This window comes from Tursiops truncatus, chromosome 4 (assembly GCF_011762595.2).
Source record: "Tursiops truncatus isolate mTurTru1 chromosome 4, mTurTru1.mat.Y, whole genome shotgun sequence".
Lineage (NCBI taxonomy): Eukaryota > Metazoa > Chordata > Mammalia > Artiodactyla > Delphinidae > Tursiops > Tursiops truncatus.
This window is the reverse complement of record NC_047037.1, coordinates 9929705-9948067: the sequence shown is the minus strand read 5'-3', so window position 1 is coordinate 9948067 and position 18363 is coordinate 9929705. Positions and strand designations below refer to the sequence as shown.

General features: G+C 37.7%; 1 protein-coding gene across 1 annotated transcript; it reads right to left on the bottom strand.

The window, feature by feature from the left end:
• Nucleotides 1-247: 247 nt before the first annotated feature.
• On the bottom strand, nucleotides 248-16200 carry DAZL (deleted in azoospermia like). Its single transcript, XM_033856327.2, has 11 exons — nucleotides 16057-16200; nucleotides 9547-9693; nucleotides 9201-9292; nucleotides 8585-8636; nucleotides 8077-8140; nucleotides 7851-7990; nucleotides 6163-6234; nucleotides 5393-5443; nucleotides 4439-4552; nucleotides 3236-3334; nucleotides 248-308 (listed from the first exon to the last, which is right to left on the bottom strand). Exons 1-11 carry the CDS (start codon nucleotides 16057-16059, stop codon nucleotides 255-257), a joined length of 888 nt encoding a protein of 295 aa, XP_033712218.1. The 5' UTR covers nucleotides 16060-16200; the 3' UTR covers nucleotides 248-254.
• Between the last annotated feature and the right edge of the window lie 2163 nt (nucleotides 16201-18363).

Below are 18363 nucleotides of genomic sequence, written 5' to 3'. Positions count from 1 at the left end.
ATTCCTTTCAGTCTCAATTTTTTTTTACTTTTAACCATATATTCAACACAAAACCAGTTTCTAAGTAAATGTCTAATGAAAAACAGTTCTAATGTAAAATAAAACTAGGCAATCTAATATAACTTGTATAGAAAGTCTAAGTGTGATTTATCAAAATTCAGAATTAAATCTCTAAAATAGTGGGAAAAACTTTCAGTCTCTTCTTACTACTTAAAACCTCCAACTTCCTGTGAGACTAGAAAGTTAGCAGAGGATCAAACAGACTTAAGCACTGCCCGACTTCTTCTGAAGTGATGAACTCGTTTATCCTAGAAAAGACAGAATACTCCATTTTACTTCACTGAAAATTCGTATTACCATTATCACCTAAGACAGTTGAAAAATATTGTACTTAAAAAAGCATTTATTTTGGGTTTAAACGCTATAAATAATGAAAGAAAAGTGATCCTTTTGGGGAAGCATTCCTGAACTTTGTGATAACCAATGTACCAATGACCAGTTTTATTCAACAATTTAGTTAAAAAAGAAGTATCAGTAACTCAGAAAAAGAGGACTTAGAATCAATACCCTTTTATGTACATTAACTCATGATTTGGCAGTGATGTCCCAAAAAGACAGCTGGTGAAAAGCACATGAGATTTTTAAAAGTCCTATTTTTACTAAAATACATCTGACAGAAATCATGGCTCGAGAAGAGTAATCCACTTCAATCTGAAACCCTATGCTTTCAGGTTAAAAGATAGAAGTTTTGGCATATGTAAAGGCATATTCTTAACCTGTAATGAAGATATATATATATATATATATATATTTTTTTTTTTGCGGTACGTGGGCCTCTCACTGTTGTGGCCTCGCCCGTTGCGGAGCACAGGCTCCAGACGCGCAGGCTCCGGACGCGCAGGCTCAGCAGCCGTGGCTCACGGGCCCAGCCGCTCCGTGGCACGTGGGGATCTTCCCGGACTGGGGCACAAACCCGTGTCCCCTGCATCGGCAGGCGGACTCTCAACCACTGCGCCATCACGGAAGCCCGATATATAATTTTTTAGGAAATGAATAGAAAAATAAAAATATATGCAAAAATTTCCTTTCACTTTATGTTGCTTGCAGATGTGCAGATAGAAGAAATGAGGCCTTACAAAGAGGAATGGAGCTGAGTAAACCAGCAATAACATAATAATAGTATTTCTTCTCTACACTTTTAGCTTAACTGTGCCCTGTTCCTAGGGATTAAATTCCATTGTCACATAAAGAAGGGTGACTTCTGGAAATTATGTAATCTGTTAACAGGGTAATATCCTATTTAGGTTAAAGCCCAGAAAACTGGTCACAAACTCAAGTATCTTCAGAGATCAGGCAGGATATGAAAGATTATGAAGGAGCTGGAATTTATCATGGCAACAGTGTATATCCCACCTCAGTGCATTCTAATTCAATTAAAACAACAATAACAACATTTAGCTAATCAAAGTAGGTCTAGATATGCTACACAACTTCTAACACTTAGCTCAGAGAAGCAGAAAATTTTGGAAGGTTCAAAGAGAAACTTTTAATACCAGGTAAAAATTCAAGTTTAAAGACTTGCTGGTTAAAGATTTTCTGCTTTGCAAACAAATCCTTTAGTACTACCTATTTAACCTGCAGAACCTTGGGCAAAAGTAAGCTGTCCTACAGCTCCCAGTTCTTTCCTTTTAAATTGTCCTATGCAGAATGAAACAACAGAACGAAGATCAACTTTAAATGAATGGGTTTACTCCCCAATGAGAAGGGGGTTAAGAACTTAACTCTGCTACAGCTCTAGCCTTCTGCATTAAAGGAACGCCTAAGTATTCCTTTTAAAAACACTTTAAGCTTTATCCAATTTCCATTCATAGATGGAAAAAGCTATTCTCCTTTCCCTGTTTTAAGATACAAAGCAATGGCTTACAAATGGTTCCAAAATAGTGCATTTTAGAAAAATTCTGGCAGCTCCTTGGAAAGTTAAACAGTTACTATTGTGATTCAGCAGTTCCATTCTTAGATATATACCCAAGAGAAATAAAAACGTATATCCACACAATAACTTGTACACGAATGTTCACAGCGTTACTCATCAGAGCCCAAAAGTGGAAACAACCCAAATGTCTATCAAATAAGTGATGAATGGATAAACGCAAAGTGGCAGATCCATAAATAAAAAGGAATGAAGTCCTGATACATGCTGTAACACTGATGAACCTTGAAAACATTTCGCTAAGTGAAAGTCACTCACAAAAGGTCACATATTATACTACTTATATGAAATATCCAGAATAGGCAAATTCTTAAAGAAAGGAGGTTAGTGGTTGCCTAAGGCTAGAGAGTTTGGGGGAGAGTGACTGCTAATGGGCAGGGGCTTTATTTTGGGGGTGATTAAAATATTCTAAAATTGATTGTCGTTATGGTTGCGCAACTCTGTTAATATTCTAAAAAGTACTGAATTGCACACTTTAAATGGGTGAACTGTGGGGTATGAAAATCGTTATCTCAATAAACCTGTTACAAAAAACAACAAAAACCTTCCCTTTACTTAAAAAGCACAGTATTCTTCCCCCATTGAAGCGACCGGTTCCTTTCCATATTCAGAGACTCACAACTTAAAGGGATCTTAGAGACTCATTTCAGACTTGTAAAAACTGGAGCCTTAATAAGATTTAAATGATTTGTCCAAGGTGACAGAACCAGGATCAGAAACCAGAACTTTCTTAAATTCAAACACCCATATTCTTCTCCACTTCACCAACTCTGAATCAACTTCCATTTCTTTCTACTCAGCTCTTTTTACTACTTCATTTTACCTCTTTTCTCCCCCCCAAAACACTGTTGGTTCAAGCATCATCTGAGTGATCAATTTCTTTTCTTCTCTTTAGTCCAATATCTACGTACTCTTAAGTTTTGCTTTCTCTTTCTAAAATTTTCTCTTTTCCTATTTGGTCAAGCCAATATTCTCATTCAACTCTCATGAACCCTATCAATTACAGTATAGGCTTCTGCTAAAGATTATCTTCCCTAAGGGCAAACTACACTATATCAAGATTTGCGCAGCTACAATACACTGCCACTTAAAACTCACTCACAGATTTACTGGGTTACAGTCAAAAGCTAACAGTTCAATTACTGATATATGCTCTATGTAGTATCAAAATATATATACCACAGAAAAAAGATACTTTATGGCTGACAAGTGTGCTTTTTATCCTGTACACTATTCCTTTCATACCTTGAAGTACTCTTCTTGAGTAACAAAGGAGCTTCTCAATCTGTTCTCTGGATTAAACAGACAAGATACCACTGTCTGTATGCTTCGGTCCACAGATTTCTGAAACACAGAAGTTTTCGGTAAAGACTATTCCTCCTTTTACTCACTGGGAACAAACTTTGAAAAAGTTTAATGAACACATACACTTATTTCTAAAGAATTCTCAGGTAATTTTGTAATACGTGCCACATGTCACTTAGTGTGTAACTTTTGTACCAAATTTAAGAATTATTTCAGAAACTTAGTGATAGAGTACTGATTTAAAAAGCTCAATTAGTCAAGCCCTAAGATACTTGCTTAAGCCTCTTTAATTTTTCCTGTTAGATAAAAAACAGTGAACTTCAACATTTCAAACAACATTTAGGTTAAACTTTGGTAATATAATTATACTGTAAGTTATTTCGATATTTTTTCAAATTTTAAGTTGTGTAACAAATCTGGGAATTTTTTCACCCCACAGTTCAATAGTTCTCAACATTTTTCCACTGAGAAACACGTGAACGAAGTACACATACTCCAATGGGAATCATCCTATGTTATTATGCACATTCCAATCACATCAATTACTTCCATATTCTCACCCATACGAGAAAACACAGAATTCAAGAGTGAGGGCACTGTTATTATAGGGATCTGCTCTAATGATAAAAAAGAAACAACTCTGCCTGTTTTAATATTTCAATTACTAGTGGCTCCACCACTCTTGAGAGCTCCTACCATATATAATGTTACAGAGAGAATACCGTAAATAACTGTATATTATTATTTAGCTAAATAAATGTTTAAATTGGCAAAAGACAAAGTAGATAGAATTCATACTAATTCCTCTTTTGAAGAGTAGGATTCTTGAGGAAACCAACCCACTCCACCAAATCACGTTAATACAATATTTATTAAACTACGGTTAAAAAACAACAAAAAAACCCCAATAAAAACAGAACAGAGGGAAGGACTACTGAATCAGCAACTATATATACACACTGAAAGTTTGGGGATGCCTAAAATTTCATTAACTTTTATGTAAATTGCAAAGTTATTAGTCAATGACTCAAGCTCTGTAACGTATTTAAATTTGGGCAAAGATGCTTGCTTCTCAAATGGCCATTATTAAAACCTGAAAAACAATAAAAATATAAATATTAATAAGCAAAATTAGATGTTTGCCTTTTGTGGGCCATTTCCAGAGGATGCAGTAGCTTCATGAACTGAGCATTCACTTGGCAAAACTTCAACTCCTGGATCAACTTCATTACAGTGGTAGTTAACGGCTGTATAAGTCTACATTTAAAATGATAAAAGTGTAATTAAAGAGATGTACCTTAGATACATTTCTAAATCTATTCTTCAAAATGGTGAGCTGACACTGAAAGTCTAAATGTGGATTGTGAAGTTCAATTACATTATTTCAGAAACTATTTCAAACTGTAGAGTTGAAATGCAATAAGGCAATTTTTTATTTTGAAATGTCAACACAATCAGAATTAGGACAATTTCCCTAAGAAAAAGAAACTCCAACATATAGTAAGGGAACGAGAAGGGAATCTCCTAGTGCCTGAGAATTTCAGCTCATACTATATCCTTCGAATATCCAATCTTGATGAAAGAAGGTAACAAAGGCTCAGGTGTTTTAGAGGTAGCACCCTCTCTTGTTTTTTTCCTTTTCTTATATAACATATAACAGTACTGACAGCAAAACATTTTTGCTTCTCTTCATCACATTTTTTATGGCAAGAAAACTAGAGGCAGATTCAATACTAATTCTAAATCCCTGGAGTTAGAATTAGCATAGTTATTAAAACTACCTTTCTTGGTTACATATTCTATCAACAAGTAACTGAGCACTTGTTGTATGCAGGGCAGCCATTGCTTAAGTACACACACAACAACCTGAGAAACAAAAAGCACAGTTTCTCCCATGGGAGTATATACTTGGGTTGACAAGAAATAAAACATAACACATAATGTAAAAGAGCATTTAAAATATTTCTAGGTATACTTGATATTGCAAAAGGTCAAGAAATATATAATAGCTGAACAGTAAAATACTTTAAAATATATAATAGTTAAACAGTAAAAAACTCTAAAATAGGAAGTACATGTTTCACTAATTCACCTTACCGGAGAAATAACATAACTCCTTTGCTCCCCAACAGGCCACTGTGGTGGCATCTTAGGAAAAAAAGGAAATAATTATTTAAATATACCTTTACATTTTCACAAAGATATGAGATACACAATGTTGAGGTATCTGTCATGCTGGCTCCTTGACCTTGTTATAATAAAAGAAACAAAATGGAAGAATAAAGTACTTTCTGTTTCTGATACCTAAGGACTTTATTGTTACTTTCATATATAAACTCCATCTTTTTCTCAATTTTCTGGAGTTGGTCTACAGGAAAACTCAAACATACAGTTCTTTCAATATATTACCATAGATATGGTCATATCCATGGGCAGAAATTCAGAGAACTACTATTGTAGCAGCCAGCTAAAATAAACACTATCAAACATAATTGGAATTCAATGCTCTTAAGAACTGAGTAATCATTTTATTTCAACCTATGCCATTAGAAAAACTCATAAAAGTCAGCCTGGATGTTTCAGCTATTTGACAGAAAAGATGAAGAATACATGTTGAAATACAGAAGGGGACACCAAATCTTGTACAAGAGGAAGCTTCTTCCTAAACTCATTCCTGTCAAAAGCTTCTAAGTTCATTCCCTTATTTCTAAGTAACAGAGAAGCCCTAATTCTAGACTAATTCCAACTTTTTTCTTAAATTTTAAGCACACTCAACTACTTTAAATGACAAACTATTAGGGAAATTTACATAAATAAAGGTCTCAATAATATTCCAATGTAAATCATTTTGATCCCTCTTAAATTACCTGATAATTATAAACAGGCAGCTGATATCCAGTGATAACCTGAACTGGTGAACTTGGATAAGGAGGATAAGCCTGAAAATAAATTTTACAGAAAGAATGAATGAACGAGATGTATTTTTAAAAATCAGAAATAAGGAATATTATTCCCAATGTAAAAAAAAAATATGAAAATAAAGAAATCTTAGTTTTTTCATATACAATGCAAGATTCTATTTGAGTGACTGGCTTCATGAAGAAATAAGTATTCTCTGTCAAATGTTAGTCTTTTGGGCTGGGAGAAGGAAGAGATAAATAAGGTGAGTGACTGATTTTGCCAGCCTAAGTTTACCTTATCTGTATATTTATTCCCATCCAGAAGTTCTTTCTTACATGATGATAAGACTCTATTAGAATAGATTTCCATGTTAGAGTTGTATTAATACATGTGTTCTCTTTTTTTGTAAAAATACTTTTAAGCAGTTTTGTATTCCTTTGACAGTATTTCGGGGTAACGTGGGATCCTCCTACAGACTTTCTGGCTCTTTCTGTATTTCACTTCTACAAGTTAAGGGCAGTTTATTACCCCAAACTAGAAAAGAGACAATACAATGTCTTTGTATTATATCTTTCAAAAGGTATTTATTGATTGAAAATATCTAGGTAGTAGCATACATAAATATACCAGAATAGGTAATAATACCTCATGGTAAATGTTAGGAACAAGTAGGGCTTTTCTTCTATCTGTGTTTTAAGTAAGAAAAGTATAAAAAGATATATCCTACACTTCAGGTAGATGGAAAATGTAAACAAATGAGAGACACTGCAGAACTACTTCACTATTATTTTGCTTCTTTCTTTTCCTAAAAATAAAATGTCTTTTAAACTGAAGAAAGTAAACTGAACTAAGAAGAAAATAAATATTATCAATGGGAGGTAAGTATTCCAAACCCCACTTCAAATATTAAAGTAACCAAGACGAGACAAATTATATGCCAGAAACTCATAGAGTTTACAAACATAGTTAAGTCACCAGAAATTTATCCATTCTAGAACCATAATACATCCAGAAATCAACAATCTATATGAGAAGGCATCTGGAAATCATTGCAAATAAAGAACAGCTGACCCTAGAAAAGAACAAACCAAAGAAACAGATGAGGAAAGCTGCCTTCAAATATTCTAGGAGTTATCTGGGAAAAAAAAAAGATATATTCTATGTGGCTACAGCCATCAGTTCTAAGATAAAGGCTTACAAACTATATAGAAGCAGATTTTAGCTTAGTATAAGAAGTAACACTGGGCTTCCCTGGTGGTGCAGTGGTTGAGAGTCCGCCTGCCAATGCGGGGGACACGGGCTCGTGCCCTGGTCCGGGAAGATCCCACATGCCGCAGAGCGGCTGGGCCCATGGGCCGTGGCCGCTGAGCCTGCGCGTCCGGAGCCTGTGCTCCGCAACAGGAGAGGCCCGCGTACCGCCAAAAAAAAAAAAAAGTAACACTAAGAATGACAGATTTCTAACAGGAGTAACAGATGTCCCGTCACTCAAAAATATTCAAACAGGAATAATATTGTCACTTATTATGGAAATTGTTGACGTAATTCCACAGAGGTTAAGAAGTGAGACTGGCTTAATTTTTAAGGTGCCCCCATCTCATTGTATAAGATTTCTAACAGAATACACACAAAAAACAGGAATGTAGGTAATTCTTACCTGAACATACTGAGTAATAGGACTCATCATGGTTGGAGGCTGCATGTAAGCTTCCGTGTGTGGATTACTCCAGACACTCTGAAACTGTGGTGGAGGAGGAGGATTAAAAACCAAAGGACGTGGCTGCACATGATAAGCACCTTTTTAAAGAAAAGAAAACAAAGCCTATTTTTAGTTCTCTGAAAAGCTACACATGTCAACGAGAACAATTCCTTTCTTTACTCACATAAAGTTTGTTTCCTGATTGCAGGGCCCAGTTTCAGCTTTTTACCATGGAAATTTATCTGTGACTGAAAATAAAACAGTAACAAAACTAGAATCAATGTCTAAATCTTTGCTTCCAAGACTTTGGTAAACATGCAAGTTCTCTAAAATTACTACTATCGGAGAAGATCAGTGCTAAAGACATACCAAATCAAAATTTATCAGCCTGAAGCTACCTTACTTACCTTCACTACTCTAATCAAATGTTGAGAGGTGTTGTGGAATTTGATCAAAAACCTTTACTCTCTCTTATCTTTCCTGTCTCTGGATCATGAGGCTGGATGCCCAATCAAAAATAAACAGGTTCTCACAAGTTATGTAAGATTATTCTAAGTCTGGATTTCAAACAGAAAGTATATTTATTTCTATACATTATACAAGACTAAGTAAATATTCAGAACTCAAAACAATACTGAACACTGCATCCATAAGGTAATTAAGAGATTTTTTCCCAAAAGAAGATTACTTACTTCTACTATCTTCTGCACATCCACGTCATTATAAAATGAAACAAATCCATAGCTAGAAAGGCAAATAAATGAGTATAAAATCACTACCGTAACAGTACACGGTTTGAAACTTCATTATTCCATGAAATAACTGACAGAAGTAATAATGATAAAGGATGAAGAATATACTGAGATAAATAACTGTAAGACGTACATGATAGATCCTCTATAAATACTACTGTTTTATTTTCCTACGGTCATCTGTATTAGAATGCACAAAGATGAACAGAAAATTCATACCTATGAACCTGAATTTAACTTACTATCTATGGTAAGATAGTTAAAATTTAAGATACTGTGAAATGTGTGAAGAAAACAATTCTTCAATATAACTGATTAATCCACTTAAGTGAAACAAATGAAGATGGGAAACATTTAAATACAAACACTAGGCAAATGATTAAACAAAAGAGCTGGCAGCAAACTTTTATCTTCTACATGAAAGGAATTACAAAGTAACAAATTACATTTATACAAATGTTATAATACCAGATTTGAAATTTTATTTTCTGAAACTCTATAGATACTATAGTTCAGATATTTATTATAATTTATATTGAACATATGTTTCACTTACCCTTTGGACACACCACTTCGATCCGTGATTATCTTCACTTCTTTTACTGAACCATATTTAGCAAAGAAGTTTTTAATTTCGGTTTCATCCATCTATGAAGAAAAATTTGACTTCAAGATTAAAAATTCAACATTCAAAATTTTCAATTATACTATAAAGAAGATTTGATGATGTGGAAGTATCTCCTCCATGTATCCCCAAACTACCTGTAGTTCTTTGTCAAAGATATTTTTAGTCCCTATTAGGTTAAACATAAAAACAATCCCCCAAAAAAGCCTTATAACAGGGCCCAAATCCCACTATTCACAAAATACTTTTAAAAATAAATGAAACATGAATACAATACCCTAACATCAATTCCACCAACGAAAACAGTGTTCGGCATGATTCTGCCTTCTGGTAAAACATAGCCTTGGCTGGTGGCAGCTGATGAAGACTGGGTGCTGGCCTCTCTGGAGATGGTTGAGTTTGGAGTGTCAGGATCTGCAGCAGACTGTAATTTGGAAAGCAGATATCACCACTAGGCATACAGGCTAAAATGACGGATGATATGAAATATAATTTATGTTTTTAAAATACAAAATATTTTCATATAAATTACTTTCATTGTAAATTAGTCATCAATATAGCTTAGTTCAGGCTCAAGGTCTAGGGTAATCAGAGTAGATCAGCATGAAATTTTAACAGAAGGGTATATAGTACTTTCTCAAAGCCAGGGTCACTCACCACTACCCCGGTCCAGTGCTGTGGCAGAATACTGATTTTATATTGAGTTTGTGAAATACTACGTGAACCGGTTAAGTAATTAGAAAGTTCAGCTTTGTAAAAAGTAAAGTTACTAAAATCATCCTGTTGTATGTCAATAAGCAAATTCTCATTTTTCTGAGTACCTTATTCAAAAGTATGGTTTTAAAGATAACCAATTTTTTTTAAAAGTTGCATCAGAAAGGAAACAAGAAAGTTTTAAACCAATTTGTTTTGCCTCATCTTCCTATTCACCAAAACTAACATGGACTTTATAATTTTAACACTCCTTGTGTTAGTATGCCTGCTTTACTTTGGAAATGGATCATGAAAACATCATTTGTTCACGTATCATAGCTCCTGCTTAAAAAAAAAGGGTTTATAATCCTTTTCCCTAATGGTAGGGTGTTCATAGCATCTTTAAAATAATGTTTTTCTTCTTGAATAATACCGAATAAGTCCTACCGATAATTCTAATTTTCACAAGGGGCTGATAGATACAAACGATATCATCTTTATTTTCAGAGACCCACACAAGAAACTTATTATTTTTCTGAATTCTGGTCAGAACTCTGTCTTTAGGCTTCCCACACTAAGATTAATGTAGATTTTCCTGAATCAGAATTTACTGGTAATACATATTTCGGAAACAAAAACTGATTTAGCCAGGAGATCTAAAAATTGATTTAGTCAGACATTTGTGTACCTTACTAAGTTATAAATCACTTACTTGGCAGTTGTTTATCTCTTGGAAAACTTGAGAATGAAGTGAGATAACATCTGTGAATTCGTTTTGTAAACTATAAAGTGGTATGCCAATACGGTTAGCATCCTGGTATCTGATTTTCAATAGGTTAAAGAAAGGTTTCTTTCCTGCTTTTATGATTTATGTACTTATTTTGTAGATACTCTATTAATTAACAACTAACTTGAGTTGGAACCTCAGGAAACTAGTTTATGGCACATCTGCTCATTTGAAATTCATTTATGAAATGCCTATTGATTATTAGTAGTAAATACAAAAGGCTGCAAGAGAGAGATACAGCTATTACACTTCAGCTTATAAAGGAAAACAAAAGCAAGGACAAAAGAAACCAACCGATACATATTTTTTAAAAGATAAGCAAAATAATTTTTATAGAAATTAGTTACAATAATAAAAAGCAGGTAGAGTTCCTACTTTGTTAAGTGTTAGAAATTACTGATAAATTTAAGATTCTACAAGCTGCTGTACTAATTAGCTATGAAATCAAAATTGTTAAATTACCAAATTTGAGTGTTTGGGCTTTTCTTTATTAATTTGTGTTCATACTTGCTATTCAGTGTTTGTTTGAATAGTTCCTGATTCTTTCCTTTAACTATGGTACAGTGATATTCCAAGACAATAAAATCAGAGAAAGTAAAAACTATTTCTAAAGCTTTTCCATTTTTAAATGTTTTATAATTTTATTATTTTTCTAAATGGGACTATATTACGTAAGTCACGTACCTTGAACTATCGAGAAATTTGACTAGATTTCCCTTCGTGACAGACAATTTACCAATCTCTTTCAATTAGCTCACATTCAAAAACCCAAAACAGGAATAAAACAAAACAGTGGTTCTGAAATTCTTATAGACTTTTTCTCCTTCTCAATTTCCCGTTCGTTTGTGGATGAACTTTGGATACCTTTTTATCTGACAAACTATTTATAATATTAGCTGTCTGTGAACCACAATGGATAAATGTATTTTAAATTAGAGGTATAACATTAGGCCAGAAAACTGTGCCAGATTATAAAGAGTTATGATAATATACTGATTTTCAACCGGGGAAGATTTTGTGGCCCGGGGGCATTTTTGGTTGTCACAATTGAGGGGTGTACCTGGTATCTGGGTGGCAGAGGCCAGAGATACAGTAAGCATCCTATAACGCAAAGGAGAGCCTCCCACAACAAAGAATTATCTGGCCCCAAATTTGCACAGGGTCACAGCTGAGAAACCTGTGATAGTGTTGCCAGAATTGAAGAGGGAAGTTCTAATTCCTTTTTTTATGCGGTACACGGGCCTCTCACTGTTGTGGCCTCTCCCATTGCGGAGCACAGGCTCCGGACGTCGCGCAGGCTCAGTGGCCATGGCTCACGGGCCCCACCACTCCGTGGCACGTGGGATCTTCCCGGACCGGGACACGAACCCATGTCCCCTGCATCAGCAGGCAGACTCTCAACCACCGCGCCACCAGGGAAGCCCGGAAGTTCTAATTCTTATATCCTATTTACAAAAGTAAAATGGATGTGTGAGACAACTAAACAGTAATTTGCGAAAAAGAAAAAAGCCATTAGATATTATAGAAAGTTTGGTTTCGGGTTGGGTTGTACAAATTGACTGTCTGCTTAATTGAGGTATTAAGTATAAAACTGATCAAATCATTTCACTAGTGTCATAATGTCTTAAGGAAGGCATCGTTATGTCCGTCCTAGTCCTGAGCCAGCAGATGGTGCTCAAAGCTAAAGTAAGGAAAGTACTCCATTTTAAGACGCCTGAACAATAGGGATTTTAAAACTTTGCCTGTGCGTGTATTTACATACAGTTATAACTTATATATACAAATCCAGAACCACACACAACCTTCGGTTACTTCTAAACTATTGCTAAAAATACTTCACAAATGAATTCTTAAGCAAAAAGTTTGGTGAAGAATTCATCTTACCTACCAACAGCATGTAGAAAATAAACTGCATGTAAATTAAATGAAAGAAATAATTATTTTTCTTAATTACACCTTCAAGTGAGTTGATGGGTTCTGAAATGAGTAATTCTGGAATATTAAGAAGGGGTGAACTTGGAGGCCATCATATACACAATTCTCGTCACTGCTATTCACAGTAATAATTCCCTTTTATATCTGGATGACCAAATGACAAAGATAACTAAAAGCTGGAAAAAAAACCTTTATCATTACTAAAGCTTCTGGGATGTCAGCTCTTTGACATTTTATTCAACTATTATATCTTCATGCAAGCAAACTGAAATAATTTGCAGTCATCAGTGTCATATCCACAGAAGGAAGTAGTTATTAAAGAGAAAAGGAAATTCTATTAAGGAAATAGTAAATGAAAATCAGAATAAAACCCTTTAAGTAAATCAAATAATGGACTCTGGGGGGCAGGGGGAATCCAAACAATAAACAAACAATCCTGGGAAAGCTAAGCAAGAAAAAGGCAAGAATACAAAAATACACATTAGTCCTGAAAAAACGGGATATGAGTACAGATTAGAATGCTCTGTAGGAGTTAAGTTTGGAAATCTTGATGATATGACTAACTTCCCAGAGAAATGAACTTTTAAAGACAATCTTAAGAAAAGAAAGAGCACTCAATTCCTGGGTCAGTTTCACTGGGAGTTTTCTCAAACTGTGAAGAAACAGGTAATTTGTGTGTGGAGGGCAAGTGGGGTGCTAAGAGGCGGCACACCTAGACAGAAACAACGGTAGACAGGAGAGAGAGTGGAAGAGAAGGAAAATTCAAATGTTTTAAAAAATTTTTCAGAGAAAAGAAGAAGAATATTTCTCAATGCATTTAATAAAACTAATACCATCTAAATAGCAAAATCTGGTTAAGATGGTCCACCCCTGCCCCCAACACTGAGATGCAAAATTCTAGCAGCATACAAAAAAATATACAATTAAGAACAGTTTACATTGTAAATTCAAGGATGGTTCATTCTTAGGAACTCTGTTACTGTAATTCACCACTGCAAAAGCATTTGATAAAATACAGCATCCATTTCTTAATTTTTAAAAAACCCAAGTAAAATAAAAACATCTTATTTTCTATTGATCTAAATCTAGGCTATCATCAAGCTTAAAGTGAAACATGATAGTAATTTACATTAAAATTAGAAATAAGGGTCTCTCCTTATCACACCTATAAATTTTTTCCTATATGACTAATGTATTAATATAGAGTTGTTATAAATCACCAAGAAAAGATAAATATGCAAACAGAAAGGTGGATTAAGAATTAAAAAAAAAAAGAAATGGAAAAAGCTAATGACAAACTTCAACTTCACTAATGATAAACAAAAGAAAAAGTACATCAACACAGTGAAATATTTTCCAGTTATTAGACTGGCAACTTTAAAAACTGCAATACCTTTCATTGGAAAGTGTGTGGAGAAGGGGTCACACTACACACCACCAGTGGGAATACATACTGGTACGTGCTTTATCAAGAGTTACTAAGAAAAATGTATCATAATTCAAAATCGTTATAAAATGGGCATAACCTTTTCACCCAGTGATTCCACTTCTGGCAATTTATTTCAAGTTATTAACAGAATAAGCATGCCAAAACATTTGCACGAACATACTCATTATGGTATTGTTTTAACGTAAACAAATTATTCATTACAAGGGAATTGGTAAAATTAAGTAATGGTAATATAGAAATATATAATTTTTGGTAAAATAACTAAGTATATATTCAAAATTATCTTAAATTTCTCTTTGGAATAAGGCCCACTACACTAAGTGAAGAATACAGGTTGTAAGATAGTATTATATAGCACGGTAAAATTTTTATAAAATAAAATGTACCTGTATATATGCAATACATGCTTGAAAACAATCTGTAAGGGCATATGTACATCAAAACTTCAATAGTGGTTAAATGTTGGGATTAAGATGGACCTCTACTTTCTTACATTGGTTACCTTCCAATGAGTTAACGTTTTTTTTTTTTTTTTTTTTTTTTCCTGCGGTACGCGGGCCTTTCACTGTTGTGGCCTCTCCCGTTGCGGAGCGCAGGCTCCGGACGCACAGGCTCAGCGGCCATGGCTCACGGGCCCAGCCACTCCGCGGCATGTGGGATCCTCCTGGACCGGGGCACGAACCCGTGTTCCCTGCATCGGCAGGCGGATTCTCAACCACTGCGCCACCAGGTAAGCCCAACGTATTAGTTTTGTATCAGAAAAAAAATCAATGAAGTTATTAGCATTTCCCCCCTTTTCCTCTAAAAAGAGGAGAGAACAAAGTTGGAAATAATTACAGTAACTCAGATTATTAATTATTGGTATGGATACGTACATGACATAATTATTACAGTTACATACAATCACAATTTTTTACTTTAAAATTTATATGTTCTAATAAATTGTATATAAAGTTCCTCCCTTTGCCTCTAAAAATACAGAAGATAACAGTTATTACACTACCGACAACTACACATATATAATACACCTGTGACTTGATGGTTGGTCAAAAGTGTTCTCAGCTGTACCCCTGAGGTGGTGAAATCAACTAAATGCACTTAACAAAACTCACATAAATGTCACCCAACAGAGCATGTAATACTCTAGGGACATTTTGTTGAAGGTTTCTGGTTTCTCTTCGGGAAAAGTGTTCCCCGGGTTAAAAACTGCTAGACTTCCCCCACCTGCGGCCGCTCAGGGGCGTGGACAGCGCCGACCTCGTAGGGAAATGATGGCGTCGGGTGAGCTTCCGCCCCGCGGCCCCGCTGCTGCCACCGCGCAGACACAAGGCTGCCCCAGGAGCACCGCGGGCTTGAGCTCTCCAGGTCTCGACATGCCCCCAAACTCCCGCCAGGAAGCCCGACCCCAGCCCCGAGCCGGACCCGTGGGGCCCCGCCTCCCGAGGTGGCTCGGGCCCGGCTTCCGCATCTGCACGCAGGCACGCCTGAGGCCACGACACGCGGTGCTCGGCAGGCACGCCGCCATCTCGCGGACGCCTCACCGCCTGGCTCCTCAGAATAAGCGCGGGAAGAGAGGCTTCTGAGGTGGGGTGGGGTGGGGTGGGGGTGGGGCGGAGCGGGGTCCCCGCCCCCCAGTCCACGGCGGAGGCCGGAAGCCCCTCCACACCCTGGCTGCGGTGGCGGGATGGCCGCGGGGCTTGCACGTGCTGGGCGGGGCCCCGGGCACTCCCTTCCCACAGCCAGGCCTCCTGCCCCTCCGCCAGCCCTCAACGCCCTGTAGGCCGTACTGGACCGCCTCCCCCTTGCCCTCAGGCCGGGCCCAAGTACAGGAAAGCCGGGTGGCCCCGCTCTCGGCTCCCGTTTCCCCGCCCCCTTCAGCGCCCCGGCCACCCTGAGGACCCCCTCAGGCCTCGTCCACTCACCATGATGGCGGCAGCCCGTGTTCCCACAGAGGGGCTCGAGAAGGAGCTGAGGCTGGCTTCAGGCACCGGGGCTGCTGTTGGGGCTGCTCGTACCCACCGCCCCGCTTGACTGGGCAGAGGAAGCAGAGGTGGACAAGCGAGGAGAAGCCGAGGCTGCTGGCGAGACCGAGGGGCGCAGGGGGACTGAGGCGGGGCCGGAGCGCCGGACGTGGCTCCTGCGCAGGGTGAGGGGGCTCGTCGGAAAGACGCGTCAGCCAATGGGCGGCCGCGCCGCCGTCCCCCATGGTGGGGGGCGGGGGGACTCGCGGGGCACGACTGTGCCGGCCGGGGGGCACGGAGGGGTTGCGCGCGGGCCGGCATCGTTCCCCTCCCCCCCACCCTCCGCCCCAGGCACCGGCCCCAGACGAAGGGTCCCACCGACCCACAGAGACAGGCATCACCCCAAAAGTGCCTTAGAGGCATAAGTATGCATTCTCAAATATGCGTTAAAATTAAAAACAAACATTTAATGTGTCCAGGCGCTGGGATCAAAATGGCGTCCTGAAGTCACAGGATTAGCCCGATCGATGGCGATTATTCCTATCATCAGCCGCAGAATCAATTGAAATGCCAACAGAAATAGAAAATAGAAACACCTATATGGAGAACAAGGAGGGAGACATCAGAAGTCCAGAAACTTGGACTACTTTCTGTCAAGTCTGAGGGAGATGGGGCTGGATTGGAAGGAACACCAGTTAGGGCAGGCCAACTGGGTGTTCAAGACGTTCATGTTTTCAAGAAATAGTTATCTAGGTCAGCGATTTGCCGGATACCCAAGGTGTAGGAGTGAACAAAACAGCCAAACGTTCCTTCGCTCCGGGAGTTCAAGTTGTGAGGGGGAGAATTTTTCTTCTAGGCCTTACAGGAAGCTAGGCCTGCCTAGAGAATTCTAGAACTTTCTCAAGGTCGGAGAAACAGGGCCTAGAGCAAGGGAGAGCTGTGGGGCAGTTGGTGGGGCAGAAAGTCACATAACTTTGGGAACCGCTGCAGCACCCTGTATCCACAGATGGTAACTGTGACTTTCATCCTCCAACTTCACTTTGGTACTGATGAAAGGTTAGAAAATGTTACTTTGTGAGCTGGCAAAATGGTGGTCATCTGTAACCGGAAAACTGACCACAAACAGCTAGCATTACTGGATAATAACTTCATGTCTTGAGTTCAATGTGCAGTTAAACTCAAGAAATGAAGGGAAGTCCCAACAGGCCAGAAATCAAAATAAACTGAAAATCAGCAGTGACTTGTTGAACAGATTCTTCTCCGCCCCTGGGTGTCAGGGCTGGAGTGTAGGGTGACTAATCAACTGGTTTGCCTGGCACCTTCCTGGTTTTAGCCCTGAAAACCCCCAAATTCTTGGAGACCAGGTCCAAGGCAAACCAGGAGAATTGGTCATCTTAGGTGTGGGCAAAACGTCAGTTTCTGTAACTTGAGGCCTGAAAGTATAGGGACAGGAGGTAAGGGTCTGGAATAGCTCAGGGTGGGAGCTGGTACTGAATATGCTACAAAAAGCCATTGTCCCAGAGAGACATCAGCTCACGAAAAGAGTGGACTAGGGACAATGTAAAACACCCAGTGGACAAGCAAGTGAGGAAGCTTATCCCATTTCTGGGTGAAAATGAAAATTATTTAACTCCAATGAAATTTTAAAATCCTACAACTGCATTTCATGAGTTTGGAGTTTGGAGTTTAAATCTGGAGCACTTATGTGACGTTGGGATTTCAAAAACTAGAAATTTATTCCCCTTAACCTTCGCCTCCTCCCCAAGAAAAGATCCCAGACAGGGTGCAACTGGAATGCCTAGCAGAAAAAAATGTAAAACCAACCTGGAGGGATGCTTCCGTAAAAAGCTGAAAGGGATTCTGATGAGAAGAGAACCCTTTAAAGTTAAACTCAGAATGAAAAGTTATAACATACTGTTTACCATGAATAAGAATGGCGAACGATGAAGATTAAAATGTCAAAAACTTAACAAAAGAAACTTCTTTTGGAGTGTGTGTGAATACACCTGGGCACATGTCTTTTTCTCTTATTTGGAGTCATACACTATGTATATTGTAAGGTGATTTTTCTACTGTATTATAACTTGTAAACAAAGTCTCAAACAAGTAAATATCTTTGCTCTCCTCTCGAATAATTCAAAGACCTTAGGATGTTTTAAGTTGGCACACCCCTCCCAATTTATAAGCTATTATTAATCACTACTTTAGTTCTATCCTGTTTTTCTATGAATTAGACATCATGTTTTTTAAAGCCACCTGCATGTATAA